The 15,570-nt window shown below is 39.7% G+C and overlaps 1 protein-coding gene across 4 annotated transcripts in view; it reads right to left on the bottom strand.

Annotated features, from left to right (window-relative positions):
* Positions 1-3,715: 3,715 nt before the first annotated feature.
* The window catches only part of SKIL (SKI like proto-oncogene), a 55,236-nt gene continuing 43,381 nt past the window's right edge, over positions 3,716-15,570 (bottom strand). For all 4 annotated transcript variants that reach the window (XM_033958265.1, XM_033958267.1, XM_033958264.1 and 1 more), the window contains one exon: positions 3,716-14,537. In XM_033958265.1, coding sequence (XP_033814156.1) covers positions 14,376-14,537 — 162 coding nt within the window. In that variant the 3' untranslated portion in view covers positions 3,716-14,375. The remainder of the gene's footprint in view (positions 14,538-15,570) is intronic.

Here is a 15,570-nt window from a genome sequence, read left to right as displayed (position 1 = left end):
ATGGGGACAGGTATTGTGCATGTGTAACCCATGCACAACATCTATGTCATTAAAAAAAAGACAAAAGTCTTTCTGCCCCAACACCTGTTCGGGGCTTCCCCTGCTGGCTCTGCCTATGTGTGAAAAGTTGCTTTTCATTGATTGGTGGGGTAGGATTACAGCCGACCTCTGCAAAACTAATTTGCAGGCAAAGTCATGTGAACATCGATCGCCATTTTAAAATTTGGTCAATGCACATGGTCTTAACGACAATTTTTAGTGCATCCGGACGGGAAGGGGTAAAACACGGACCTCCTAAAACTGTAGGTCCTTAAAAATCTGAGGTCCGTGCCACTTGTAGTTAGTTTCTGGCTCTGACAGACCTCGATGACAATTTAGCGCCAACAGATCCATCTCAGCTTAGGGAGGGAAAAGTATTAGGATCCGTCAGCGCTAAAATGTCACTGAGGTTTGTCAGAGCCAGAGACTAAAACCATTCCCCTTAATGAAGTGTTGCTGAAAATCTCTCCTGCAAAAGATACCAGTGGCGGGGACCCGGCCTAACCGTCCGGGCTCTATAAACATTCAATTATTGCCAGCAAAGTAGCCGCGCCACTTTTAGTCTCTGGCTCTGACAGACCTCGGTGACATTTTAGCGCTGACGGATCCTAATACTTTTCCCTCTCTAAGCTGAGACGGATCCGTCAGCGCTAAATTGTCATCGAGGTCTGTCAGAGCCAGAAACTAACTACAAGTGGCACGGACCTCAGATTTTTAAGGACCTATGGTTTTAGGAGGTCCGTCAGGTCCGCGTTTTACCCCTTCCCCATCTGGACCCTTGTCAGCAAAAGCCTTTCCCTCTTGTCACAGTATTAATTGTTATTGAATGGTACACATCATAAAATATTTTTTAAAAAACGCCAGACACATTGCACAAAAGACAAATTTATACAAATGAACCGGCTCCTTGTATCGGGAAGAAAGACATTAAAGAGCTCACAGGTGGTAAATGTTAGGAAAAATGTTTTCAGAAGTCAAATCATTGTACAAATAAGTGAGTGTTTAGAGACCACTAGTGGATTTATTTATAATTACAAGGAAAGAGAAAAACACTTCTATAATCAGCGCATGCAATTCCTTCAAATTTGTTTTCATAGTAGTAAAGATCATAGCCTAGCCAGTCAGTCCATCCATTCCAAAACCAAAAACTCTACAATCCCGCTCTCTCCTTCAGAGGTCTGTTGCACTTGTCCTATGCTTTCTTGAATTCAGATATAATCCTGGTCGCTTCCACTTCTGCTGGGAGACCATTCCATAGATCTACCACCCTTTCAGTAAATAAATATTTTTTCAATCTATATTATCATCTACCCTCTCCTGCCAACTTATACACATTCAGGCCTTTTAAGAGTGTCTCCATGTGCTTTTTGATGAAGACCAAAAATCAAACAAAGCCACCCTTTGGACCAACTTCATTGTTTATTTCTAACACAGAAGTACTTCATCCCCTTATACTGTACCACTTACTTGGATTTTTGCAGCCCAAATTCATGTTCCTGCTTTTTTTTTTAGCATTAAATATTAGCTGCCATATTCTTGACCAGTGGTTCTCAAACTGTAGACCATGGCACCCCACGGTGGTGCAGCGAACTCACACACAGATGTAAGCATAAATCCCATCCACATTTGTGACTGGCTGGCATGGATACCCAAGCCCCCACCAGTTGAAAAGGTTACCTGTCTTGAGACCCAAGATCCATGCTGCCTGAACAGCAAGGAAGTTGGCAGCATGCTTCAGACATTGATGCCAGCATTTCCATGCATGCAGTTTATGCCTGAAGAAAGGCCCCAAATGCCTTAAAATCATAAGTTATTTTATTGGGACAGACTGAAGGTCCATCAAGCCCAGTATCTTTGTTTCCAACAAGTACCTGACAAGATCCCCAAACGGTAAAACAGAGTTTATGCTGCTAATCCTAGAAATAAGCAGTGGATTTTCCCATCTTAATAATGGCTTATGAACTTTTAGGAAAATAGCCAAACCTTTTTTTTAAACCCTACTAAGCTAACTGCTTTCACCACATTCTCTAGCAACAAATTCCCGAGTTTAATCACACATTGAGTGAAGAAATATTTTCTCTTGCTTGTTTAAATCTACTACTCATACTTAGAAGCTCTGGTACATGCCCCATATTTCTAGTATTTTTGGAAAGAGTAAATAAGCAATTCACATCTTCCACACCACTCAGTATTTTACAGACCTCTATCATATCTCCCTTGAGTAGTCTCTTCTCCACGCCCTAGCTTCTTTAACCTTTCCTCATAGGGAAATCATCCTATCTCCTTTATAATTTTCCTCACCCTTCTTTATAATTCTGCTTTATCTTTTTTATGGTGTGGTAATCAGAATTGCACACAGTATTCAAGGTGCAGCCACACCTCAGAGCATTTAAACTTCCTACAACTGGCAGTTTTGGCCTGCTCCTGTGCTCAAACATATCCTTCTTATACTTATTTAAATTTTATTAACCACCCTTAAAATACACATATCAAGGGGGTGTACAAAGCATTTACCTGTTCAGGAGGATCATTACTCCTTTTGAATATGCAAAGTAACTGTCCTGATGTTAAGCCTACAGAGTAGGTTCACAGTCTGATGTCAGTGCAAAGTATGGATGAGAAGGGAAAAGCCACTTGTTCTTGCTTAGGTCACTTTACTGCCTCATTTAAATTTCCTCTCAAACACATATGCACCCCAACTCCATAGAAAATAGAGTTAAAAGAGGACTGGGTTGAGAACTTCTGTGACTGAGTTCAAAGAAGCGTGGGATGAGCACAGAGGATTTAGAATCAGAAAATAATATTAAATATTGAACTAAGGCCAGTACTGGGCAGACTTGCAGAGTCTGTATATGGCCGTTTGGTGGAGGATGGGCTGGAGAGGGCTTCAATGGCTGGGAGGGTGTAGATGGGCTGGAGTAAGTCTTAACAGAGATTTCGGCAGTTGGAACCCAAGCACTGTACAGGGTAAAGCTTTGGATTCTTGCCCAGAAATAGCTAAGAAGAAAAAATTAAAATTGAATCAGGTTGGGCAGACTGGATGGACCATTCGGGTCTTTATCTGCCGTCATCTACTATGTTACTATGTTACTAACATGTATGCAGAATAGTAAATATTGAAGAAGTAAGGCCAGTACTGGGCAGACTTGCACGGTCTGTGTCTGTGTATGGCCGTTTGGTGGAGGATGGGGTGGGGAGGGCTTCAATGGCTGGGAGGGTGTAGATGGGCTGGAGTAAGTCTTAACAGAGATTTCGGCAGTTGGAACCCAAGCACAGTACAGGGTAAAGCTTTGGATTCTTGCCCAGAAATAGCTAAGAAGAAAAAAATTTAAATTGAATCAGGTTGGGCAGACTGGATGGACCATTCGGGTCTTTATCTGCCGTCATCTACTATGTTACTATGTATCTAGACACATTGTGGTACTCACAGTTCTGATTTCAATGGATAGAATCAATGTCTACGACCCTGCATTTGGATGTCAGCTTTAAAATATGACTAGCCAATAAATGTTTTCTTTTTTTCTGGAACTGGGTATTTTGGCAGCATTCCTCCTCAAGTTTCACTTAGAATTGCATACCCATGGACAAAAGAAGCAAACATACACACCGGTCTGGTTTATGTTCTAAACTGACAGCCCAGCCATCGCAGAAAGAGGTTTAGACATAATTTTTTTTATTTGCATTTGAATCCACATTTATACAGGGTATCTACATGGCATGAAAATAGATAAACAGCACAAGAATACATTTGAGGTATAAGCTGATAGCACAGTATGTCATGTTTCAATAAATATTATTCAAACTTTGTAAACTAAATGAGCAGAGATGCATTTTATTGTAGTTAAGTCTATAATAAATGGGAGAAGGGTTCCACATGAGGTAGAGGACAGTTTTGTGTTATGCAACGTGACCACGGTAATATTTCTTAACCCAAACACACCCACAGCATCGCAAATGTGTGAAAAATCTAGAAAGCAGTGATTCAGTTGAATGTTCTCCTAGAGTTTAAGGCAGGGGTATTTCAGTCCTTGAGGGCTACACACTGGCCTGGTTTTCAGGATATCCGCAATCAATAGTCATCAGAGGTGTATAAAATATACATCATCAAAGAATCAGATTGATTTGTATATTTTGGTTACCTTGAAAACCAGAACTGGTTGTGGCTCTTGAATGGTGGTAGTGAATATCACTGGTTATCTAACCCATTAATGCTTTTCATTCATGGGTTGGATCTGGGTTCAAACTTATAACGAGATTCTGACAAACTAAATGTTTTCTGCAGCGGTTTTTGCTATTTTATTTCATTAACTTTTGCCTTGACTGCATATAAAATTAGCAACACTTTATACATATTCTATTAGCCAAATTATACAATACCTCCAAACACAAAAATCAAAACACAGATTTTACCAATTGAATATCAGCAACATAACTGCAGCAGAAACATATTTTTGCTAGAATCAATTGTGGTCACAAGATTTATTTTAAAACACAACTGTGCTTTTATTTTTTAAGGGGCCCTTTGACTATATCTTAGAGCACGCAAACAGACCTTAAGGCATGCTAAAAGCTGCATGTTCTGTTTTATATCTATGAGCTGCATGGTAGTGCATGCTAAACTTTAGTAAAAGGGCCCCTAAATGAGGTATTAACATTTCAAAAATATATTTTTAGAGCGTTATATTAACTCCAAAATGAAATGTTTTTATTTTAGCTGTGCTCAGTGAAGAAATAGGAAAGATTTTATGCATTATTTCATTATTTAAGTGAAACATTGTAACACTGCTGAAATCAATCTTTGTTCTGAGCACCCGATCCAATAAGGGCCCCAAGTCAAAACACAATATATGGCTGTGCAGAGTCCTATATTTGGCTAGAACCCCTTTCCTGGTCCATCATGTTCATAGCCTTGAGGTTTTTGTTGTTTAAAGCATCTTCCACAACCCAGTGTAGCTGAATATTACAATACTAATTAGGCCTTAAAAGAGGTTCATCCATTTTGAATGTCAATCCTCACAAAGTATGTAGACAGCCTGAGTATGAACTTGGAATCAGTTGAGTGGGCCGCTCTGGGGCTTACGTATGCAAAACACCCTGCCTAGCTCAAAAGTGATATTACTAAATACCACTTGAAGAGCTTCACCCATCCCTATATCCCAAGCCAGTCATCTCAGGCCAATACAGAGTATATGCAAGCAGAATAATAAAAAGCAATTTGTATAGCCTAGAACCTAGTGTATCTAAGCCATTACAACCTTTTTCAGTCAGTGTGCATCAAATGTGAAGGATTGTACTTGCCGACTGCCAAAGCCAGAGGGGCATGGTTACTAAAATGTGGCAGGGGTTGGCATGTACTGTGTGTTAACGGTCAAAATTAACACATGGTTAAGTGCAAAGGTTGTGCGTTAACTGTTGGAGGCATATTTAGCATTCTCCCTATAATTCCACACAGGTAAGTTCCCTACTTATCAAGCCTATTTAGCGTGGATGCACCCAACGCCACCTTCTGAGGTGATTTTAGGTTCAGCTGTATATTTGACAGCACATGCTACTTCCTGTATGCTTACTGAAATGTGCAGTCCACACCCAAATCTCCACCCATCTTGCATGGACTATTTACTGCACTGGCTGTTCTAGCAAGGGCCTGGGCTTATGGTTAGCATGTGCAAAACCCTGTACTTTAGTAAATATGCCCCCAAGTCCCTAGGACAATATAGAAAATAAAGCTATTGAGCACAAGGCTATACACACTGGTTAAAAAGGTTTGACTAGATACCTATACAAGAGCATCACATTTTTCAGAAACACGTGTGAACTGGGAAATGAACTGTATAATCAGAAATAAGATTGATACTAACAAAAAAAGGCAGGAGTCAAAAGAGAGACTGTCCTTTTCTGTGGAAGAGGTTCAAAACACGTATCAAAACACCATCGAATATTGCAATTTAAAGATCCCACTGACAAAAGAGAGAAACTTGAATGTGGAGTTATATGTACAAAATCTCAGATTATCTCAATCTGCAGTACAGTATTCATACAAAGAATGATTATTTTAGACAAACATATCCGTACAACAAAAACTAACCCCCTCTTTTACTAAGGTGGGCTAACTGATTAACACAAGCTAAACGCTAACGTGTCCATAGACTAACTTGCATGGGTTAGCGGTTAGCGCACATTAGTAAAAAAGAGGGCCTAAGAGAACGAAATTCTGCGTATTGATGGCGAGTTTATCGTATGTCAAAACACTGTCACACTGCTTTGTTTGAAGCTTAGTGCACGAAAAATACAAAATAAACACATCTTAACTGAAAATTTAAAGTACAAATGCTATTAATGAAACAGCATAGTCAGGTGGAAAGACAGATATTGCTTAGCGTAAGGACAAAGAACTTTACACAGCAGCTCTTCAAACTATTACAGGATCAGATTTACTATTCAAGGAAATATTTACAGGGTGAGGTCAAAGAATTATTTCTTCCATAAAAATGCAGATATTGCATCACATTCAAAACTATTAACCACAGTTCACTTTTTTCAATCTGAAGTCAAAAATGTATGAATGTTTCTTCATGTCTTTCAAAATAGAGAAGCAGCCTTATCCTTTCGACATGACCTTTTTCGGTACTTATTAAAATACAAAAGAAGTTTTCAGTTTTATATATATATATATATATATATTTAAAAATTGTTTTCAAAGTCTTGCTAATTTGTTACATACATTATAAAAATTACCTCAAGAACCATAAATCATCATAACATTTAACAAGACACTTAAGCCAAGGGATTTATCTAAGTTTAAAAATGAATCCTCACTCTTCCCTCCACCTCACCCCCACAACAGAAAAAGCTTCATTAAATTAATGGCAAGCATTTCTGGATTTATATCTCCAAAAGTGTTTCCTCTTGTTGAAAAGTGGCCTGCTACCTGTGAATCAGTAGGGCTCAAGTCCATGAAACGGCAATATAGGGCTGCTGGTACACAGTATGATGTACTAACTGGATTAAAGGAAATAATGATGCATTTTAGTTTCTGAACATATTCTAAGCATCCCTTCTGTGAGATCTTCCATAAAGGAGTCCTCCAGAGACAGTGTCACTTTGGAAATATGAGGCATTTCAGTTACCTCTTGTGCATCTGCTCTGTGTATGGCTTCCAGATCTGATCTGCTCAGTGAGACTCAAACATTTCTTTTATAGATAAATAATAAATATATTAAGACACACAGGAGGACTCAACACTGAAACTGAGCAAACAACAGCATATAGAGACTGCAAGGCCCATCCAGCCCTGTTCATTTCCCCTTCCTGTTACTATGCATTTGATCTCTTGCTCTCCCTTCACTTCTCTCAGGCTTACTAATTTCTCAAATTCAGAGACAGTCTTTTGGTCTCCACCAATGAAACAAACGCCCATCAGCTTATTTGATGGGGGTCAGCTGATGGCATTTCCCATTCTGCTGCAATGATTTTAACCAATGGAGAGCCACTACAATGCAGCTTTTTTTAATCAAACTTTTCAGCTGTTATCTAAAGAATTAAAACATTTAGATAATCAAAAAAAATATCTTATGCAGAATATCTGCAAACACAGAATTGAAAGATACAGCAAAACACCCATAATTTACAATCCTATAAACCAAGCATGCAGGACCTCAAACGCCAAGTCTATTTCATCATAGAGATTTGTGAATGCAAACATGCAGGGCAATTTTATAACTGAGAATCTGCATGCTTACGTACCAAGAAAATCATCTCCTACACTCATTAACAACACTACGCACTATTCTAAAAGTAGCACATTAAAGGGCCCTTTGATTAAAGCTTGTTGTGGGTTAACCAACATTAGCATGTGCTCAGTGTCACATGGCCATAGGTACAAAATAAGAGACTCAGCAGTGCTAAGCTTTAGTAAAAAGGCCCTTAAGTGCCTTAGCGCAAAACTGCAAGGTGTGTACACATGGGCAGAGCATGGAATAGGCATGCTATAAGTTACATGTGTTGCATGGCACACTTAGGGGGGAAGAGCAGAAGTTTTCAACATAGGCTACTGTTAAGTCAGGTTATTTTACCACAAGACAAGTTTTTGGTTTTGTTTTCTTAACACATGGTCTCACTGCATAAAATAAGACCCTGTGCTAAAATAATCAAACTTGTGGTAAAATAACCCAACAACAGTAGCCTATGTTGATGACTTTCCCCCTTAGGCATAAACTTAGGCAAATAAATCTGGGTTTAACTGTCTTCTGTAATGGCATCTTGGGGTTCAGTGCGCAGCATCAGCGTTCCAAATCGGAAATGCCCAAGTTACAGAATTGACCTTTAAATCTCTTATAATCTTAAGTAGACTATGGAACAAAATTATAACTAGAAGAATGGAATGGCCCAACGTATTATAAATTTCTAAAAATTTACAGTATATACAATTTACTAAAAAAAAACCCAAACTAGCATTCAGTGAACACAGGGAAGAGTAGACGTATTGGCACCTGTTATGCTGTATGTGAAATCTGTGGAAAATTAAGATTACCTACCGTTTGAATATATAAGCAAGCTGAAACAAAACCTCTATCTGCAAAATTATAAGCAGGAATATAAGTCTGTAAATACAGCTATTTACAAAAATTACATTGAAAAGATTTTGAACCTGAAATGGTACCTCAAGGTGCCAGTAATAAATTAATTGAAACACATACCGCAGTTAGTAATTTTCTTCAGCTCATCTAGAGGGGAGTCAGTTGCTACAGACTCTCAGTTTCAAATTTAGCTATAAACTCACGTTTGAAAAAATTGTCATGCAACAGCTTAGCCCTGGCTTCCAGCATCATTCAACCACTTCCCCAATTCCTCCCATACTGGACAGCTTCTCTGGGAAAGAGGAAGGAGCTACATAGCGATTCCCTGAGCCCTTTCTCATACTGCTGCATAGAACACTTTTTTCTCTCTCTTTTTAAAATGGCAATTATTAGCTCTGTAGCTCTTCAGATGCACGTTACAAAGAGTGACAGAATTTAAAAAAAAAACCCCAACAAAAAAACCAAAACAACTTCACAAGAGAAAAAGGAGGGAGGAAAAGTAATTTCTTGCAGAAACTCCTTGGTATTTTAAAATCAGAAGTCTATTGCAACTATCCACAGTTAAGATATGAGATTATTAACCAATAAAGTTAGTTAACCAATAAATAGAAACTAATGACTTGCATTTTTAGTCAACATATTCATTCATTCAGTCTCCCCAAATCAGGAAGGGATAATTAGGAATTTCTCTCCCTTCTTGTAACCAGACATGCAAAGAGAGACAAGTTCCACCAAAACCCTCCTATTAACCACATACACCTCAAACTTTTGTAACTATCTCTGGCACTTTAACCAATGCTTAGCTAAGAGGGCAACATTGCTTACCTGTAATAAATTTTCTCTTTAGAAAACAGTTTAATCAGCAAAATGCCCAGGCCTTATGGCTGCACTGTGTCAGACAGACAGATTCTTCCAGAGGATTTTGGAAAGGGTAAAGCTTTCCCCTGGTAATGGTGGTTATTTTAGAAGCATCTCCAGCAGAATTTTGCACATGCAAATTGCTTTTGCGTGTAAATGGTGATTTCAGAAAGCTGCTACTTATGACATGGAGATCCATACAGAGCAGAAATTTGAAGGGGGCAAGCTGTCGGTATGGCTCGGGCAAGACACAAATTTACCTATGTATTCTCCATTTGACAGTGGTAATAAAAATATAGGGAAAAAAATAAATTTCCCTGTTGGATTTTGCACCAGCTCAGGGGGCATGCAAAGATTCCTAAAAAGTGGTGATTTTGGCCAGGGCTTTACATGAGAGATTTTTTTCACCTCAAAAATGAAACCACATTAAAATTGTGACCTCACTACTTAATAGTCGGCACTTGTAAATGACACAACTCTATACGTACATGTGGAAGTTATAAGTTACAGCTTCCACACGGAAGCTGCTGAATTTGTGCTGCTCATTTTGTCCTATGTTGCTGCTCTTTGTGTGCAGATAAATGCATGTGTGCTCCTATATAAGAGATTAGGCTCTTACCTTGCTAATATCTTTTCTAGTAGATAGATGTGTCATTCTGGATGAGTGGGTTATATCTCAGTGCTTGCAAGCTTTGCAAAAGGAATCCACTCTGTTTTTTTAATCCCTCCTACTTTACAGAGGGCTCTGCTGCCCCCTACACTTAGTTACAAAGCAAGCAACAGCCCCTTCTAGAAACAGATGTGAAGGAGGGGAACAGGGAAACTTTCCGAAGAAGTCTGTTCTGCTCTGAAATTATAACAAATAATGAACAATCAAAACAGCACAACAAGCATGCCAAACAAACATTTATGGAGCTCAAATAACCTAGCACTAGATCCTGTTTTATACCCTTAAGGTCTGACTGAAATCCAACTGTCGGGTTTAGATATGAACATTCTGAGTGAGACAGGCAGGTGCAGAAAATAAATGACAGGGAGGGGTCCAGAATGACAAACCTATCTACTATAAAAGATATTAGCAAGGTAAGAACCTAATCTCTTTTTCTAGTGCAATAGGTGTGTCATTTTGGATGAGTGGGATGTACAAAAGCAGTCCCAGAAATCTAGGGCGGGACCATTGCGCTGGCTCATAACACTGAGAACCCAAAGACAGAGTCCTGCCTTGCCAATAAATCCAGTCTGTAAAACTTGGAAAATATATGTACTGAAGAGCGGACCAAGTTGCTGCCCTACAAATCTCCTTGGGAGAGACCGCCCAAGCTTCTGCCCATAACAAAGCCATGTTTCTAGTTGAATGTGCCTTTACGGAAACAGGGGATTATTTCCCACAAATAATATATGCTAACAAAATGGTCCTATGGATCCATCTGGAAATCGTGGCCTTGGAAACTGGCGCAACATATCTATCTGGATTTGTCAGCTCAAAAAGATGGTCATGTATCTCGAGGTCACCAACAAGTTCAGGCTATCTGAGAAGCACCATTTTAATATCCAACTTCTTCAAAATCTGGTTCTTTTTCTTGGAACCTGTGAACTGGAATGCTGGCATTCTGACCTCCTGATTGACATGGAAAGCTGAAACCAGCTTCAGCAGAAAGGAAGGAACGGTGCACAAAGGGACTACAGCTTCAGTAAATTTAAGGAAAGGCTCTCTGTAAGAAAGAGCCTGTAACTCCGAGACCATTTTCACTGAGGTAATGGCCACCAGAAAAAACATTTTGAGTGCCAGATCCATCAAGGATGCTTCTTTCAGCAGCTCGTATAGAGCTTGGCTGAGACCCTGCAAAACCTCGAAGATAACAAGAAAGGAATGGAGGCTTTACCGGGGGTCTGAAATGCAGTGCTCCCTTTAGGAATCTTGCTATGTCCGGATGAGATGCCAGCATAGATCGGTGGTCTCAAGCTCTAAAACAAGAGTACTGCTACTTGGACTCTAAGAGACACCACTGTAAGTCCCTTCTCAAGAACGGCCTGGAGGAAGGCTAACACCAGAGAGACCAGAGCAGAGAAAGGCTCCTCCTTTTCCTAGATGCACCAGTTCTAGAAAGTTTCCCAAACCTTAGCATAGGCAGAGATCATCATCAGCTTTTTATACCTGAGCAGAGTAGCAATGACTACTCTGAGTACCCGTTGCGCCCTAACACCTCACGCCATGAGGTTGAACATCAGGCAATCCCAGTGATGAACAATGGTTTGGAAAGCTGACACAGACAGCGTCCACTCGCCCGGATCAAAGTTCTATCTGCTGAGGAAATCATCTTGGACACTGTCCTCTCCCGCTACATGTACCGCTGAGAGTGCCTGAAGCTCTGCCCAATTGAACAGTAAGCAAGCTTCCAGACCCAGCTGAGAAATCTTGGCAATTCCCTGGTGATTGTCACAGGCCACCGCAATAGCATTATCTGAGAAGACTCGGATCATCTGATCTTCCAGAGTCTTCTGCAGTTTCTGCAAAGCCACCAACTGTGAAGCTGAAGAGGCTGAAGGCATCTTTGGAATGCTCTAGCCACTAGCTACAATGTCCTTCTTGGACACAATAAGAAAAATAGATAAGGAAGAACTATGGACGCCAAAATAGCCCAAAGAGACAAAAAAGGTGACAAGTTTCCTGCTGGCATAAAACACAGGAAGATTCAACAGACTGACAAAAAAAACCCCAACAAAACCAACCTTTAAGAAAGTGTCAAAAAACTAAAAGAGCAAGCTTAGATAGAAAAGCCTGAAGGGGACAAAATATCATCTTCTCAAACCCGATGGGCTCCAAGAAAAAAAGAATACAACTGAGAATTTTGATAAAGGAATTTACATGGCTGCAGCAGTGCAGTAACTATCACATTTGGATACTGAAAGGCTTATTTCCTTTCCAGAAAAGAAAGCTCTGGAAGATTTGTCTGTTTGACATTTAGCATGGTCACGGCCGACTGTGTTACTGTGAACTGTCGTCTGCAAAAAAAAGAGAAACTATTTGTTCTCTCCAAACTTTAATAGCAGCAAAGGCAGGCGACAGGACACCATGGATACCAATGTATTGTGTTAGGCACCTAATATACAGGTTTTCCACCACTTCTGCAGGGTGTGTGTGCAATCATAAAAAGGCGATCCTTTGTTTTATACAAAAGTACAACAGCTGATTTCTTTAGCAATTTTTAGAAGCAAACAGTCTGTGAGTCTGACTTTGTACAGTAGTTAGAACATGAAATAACCTTTGGTGCTGAAGTTAGGCTGATTTAAGTACCCAGAGAAAGCACTGATGCCAGGCACCCGCATCAGTTTGCCAAGTGAGAGGATTTGGTAGAATTCACCTTAATATTTCATATACTGAAATGACCCTACCTTAAAGAAAGTTCCTAATTAAAAAATAATTCTCTATGCTAAAAAGCCTTTAATTGCTAAATTAGAGAGCAGGTAGGAGAGATGTCAGTAAGAGAGAGTAACATACACAGACTGATAACCACTGTTGGTCTCCAGGACATTAACACTTTCAAGCCAACACACTAATCCACTATGACTAGCTCGACGGACCAATAGGTTCCCTGTAGCTCTACATTAAATGAGTTTCATCATGGAAATGAACATAAATTAAATCCTTGCCTGCATCAGATGATTTGTAAAACTGCTTTCAGAATATACTAGTTTCCAGATAGAGTTGCCTCAGTGTTTTGGCTGAGTCCAACATCTGAGGAAGCTTGTTGTTTTCTCTTGTGACATATGGTACACATCTGTCACCTGACTCGCAACCATTGCAGGGCTCAGCCTAAGCCAGGGTACCTAACAGCATCTACCTGTAAATTTCAGATTTAGTTTCCTGCTCTCCCCACGTGTCAGGCCACAAAAAGGATCTGGCAAAATTTCCTGGCTCACAGCTGCCATTACTGCAATGTTAAATCCTAATACCATATCTGGAGCTCTTCGCACCACCTAGTTGGATCCTATACACTGAAGTTTGTAGAGCTGATCTTTGAATCCACCTAATAAACTTTTCCTAAGCAGTCTCTGCACTGGACAGGTTTTCCAACCTTAGGCCAAGCAGAACCAGTAGAATTTATGCACAAATGTAAACAGATTCCTATTTTTTATTCTTTTATCTTCATATATGCTATTGACTGAAAGAAAAATGTGAACTATGTGTTTTTTTTTATTTTCTCTTCCAGAGAGCTCAGCTTTGCATAACTAAAACACGTTCTTCCTCTAAAGCGCTACCAAACAGTGCTACACTTTGTTACATTCTCATTTCTTCATAGCAGCTGCAATTAGACATGTAATGAACAAATCCACGTTGGAAGCATTCATTCCCCTAATTGGGTGGGAGGGGTGCAGTCTCATTTCACCAGCCTACGACACCTTGTTGCATAGGCTGTTACCAAAAAGTTAGGATATTCTCATCCTACGTAGAAATGACAGGCAAGAGAAAAATCCCTGCTAAAGAAAAGACAGGTCCAGAGTATGCCATGCTATCTGAAACAGAACTTGAGAATTATTTCCCCAAGAATCTTTCAAAGTTATTAGTGGAAGTTAGATCAGCAGAGTGTATTTTACTGCAATGCACACAACCTTGGAGATGTAGCGATTTACTCAAAATTTTAAAAAAAAAGTTTCATGTATTTTTTTTTTTTTATTTAAGGAAAACTTGCAGTAAAAGAAAGGGATCTGATATAAAGTGTTGAAAAAATGCAGCTTCTCATATCCACAGAGAACTAGCCATCTTTTCACTTTTCCATTCTGGTCAGGATTCAACAAATGCTGGAATACCTGCTCAATTAGGCAGGTCAAGAGTATGGTTTATAGCATCTGAAAAGAAAAACAAAGTTTCAAGTACACAGAGGAGTTCACCCTCCATTGCATCTATTCTCTGTTACCATCCTTTGTAGATTTCAAAACTTGGAGCTTCAATTCCTTGATCACCATCTCTAGTTTTTCTCTTGCCTCTCGCTCCTGTCTGAGTTCATCCTGCAGTTCCCTTCTATCTGCCTCTGCCTGATCCAATCTTCTCCTGAGCTCTGCTACCTGCAAGGGTAAACACAAATAATTTTAGATAAGAACATAAGAATTGCCATACTGGGACAGCTCAAAAGTTCATCAAGCCCAGCATCCTGTTTCCAACAGTGGCCAACCCAGGTCAGATCCCAAGAAGTAAAACAGATTTTATGCTATTTATCATAGGAATAAGCAGTAGATTTCCCCAAGCCTTCTCAATAATGGTCTACAGACTTCTCTTTTAGGAAAATATCCAAACCTTTTTAAAACACTATGCTAATTTCACCACATTCTCTGGCAAAGAATTCCAGAGTTTAATTACACGTTGAGTAAAGAAATATTTTTTCCAGTTTAGGAAGTGTGCAGATTTTAACACACTTGATATACTGCCCTTCAAGGAAATTATCAGGGCGGAGTATAATATAGTTCAAAATCAGATGCGAGACATATAAATCATCAACACTAGACAGATGAGGTAAAATGGAACAAAGGATGCACTGAAGGCAGCTTCAGTGAAGTCCTTACTGAAAAAAAAAAATCTTCATTGGACCCAGCAGTTCTGAGGTGTTCTCTAATAAATATTTGGGGGGAAATAGGAAATGCAGTGTGGGCCTTCAAAAGACTCTATGCTCTCCCCAGCTTTTTTCAATATTTTTTATGGCTTCTCCTTGCAAAGAATTTGATTTATTGGGTTTTAGAATCACATATTTGCTGATGATATCCAAATTATATTCATGTAGACAAACAATGGAGGAAAGACCTGGACAAGATGAATTTTAGGAAGACAAAACTATTGTTAAATATTGAGGGGTTGGATATTTTGGGCCAAATTCTATAAACGGTGCCCCGATTACAGGCAGCAGTAGGCATCCTACCACTGTCTAGCCAGCCAATCGGGACGCACATAAAAAAAAAACCCAAGGCAGGCCACCTACATTATAGGTGTTTTCGCGAGCCTAGCAAGACACGTGGGGCCACTTAAGCTCATTCAAGGCTACGCATGGTTTTACCCAGAAGTGGCCTTAAGCAAGCTTAGGCGGTCCTAAGCGTCTCCCAAGGGTCG

This window comes from Geotrypetes seraphini, chromosome 9 (genome assembly GCF_902459505.1).
Source record: "Geotrypetes seraphini chromosome 9, aGeoSer1.1, whole genome shotgun sequence".
In the NCBI taxonomy this organism is placed as follows: Eukaryota; Metazoa; Chordata; class Amphibia; order Gymnophiona; family Dermophiidae; genus Geotrypetes; species Geotrypetes seraphini.
Note: the sequence above shows the minus strand (reverse complement) of the source record. Positions and strands in the feature narration are given on the sequence as shown.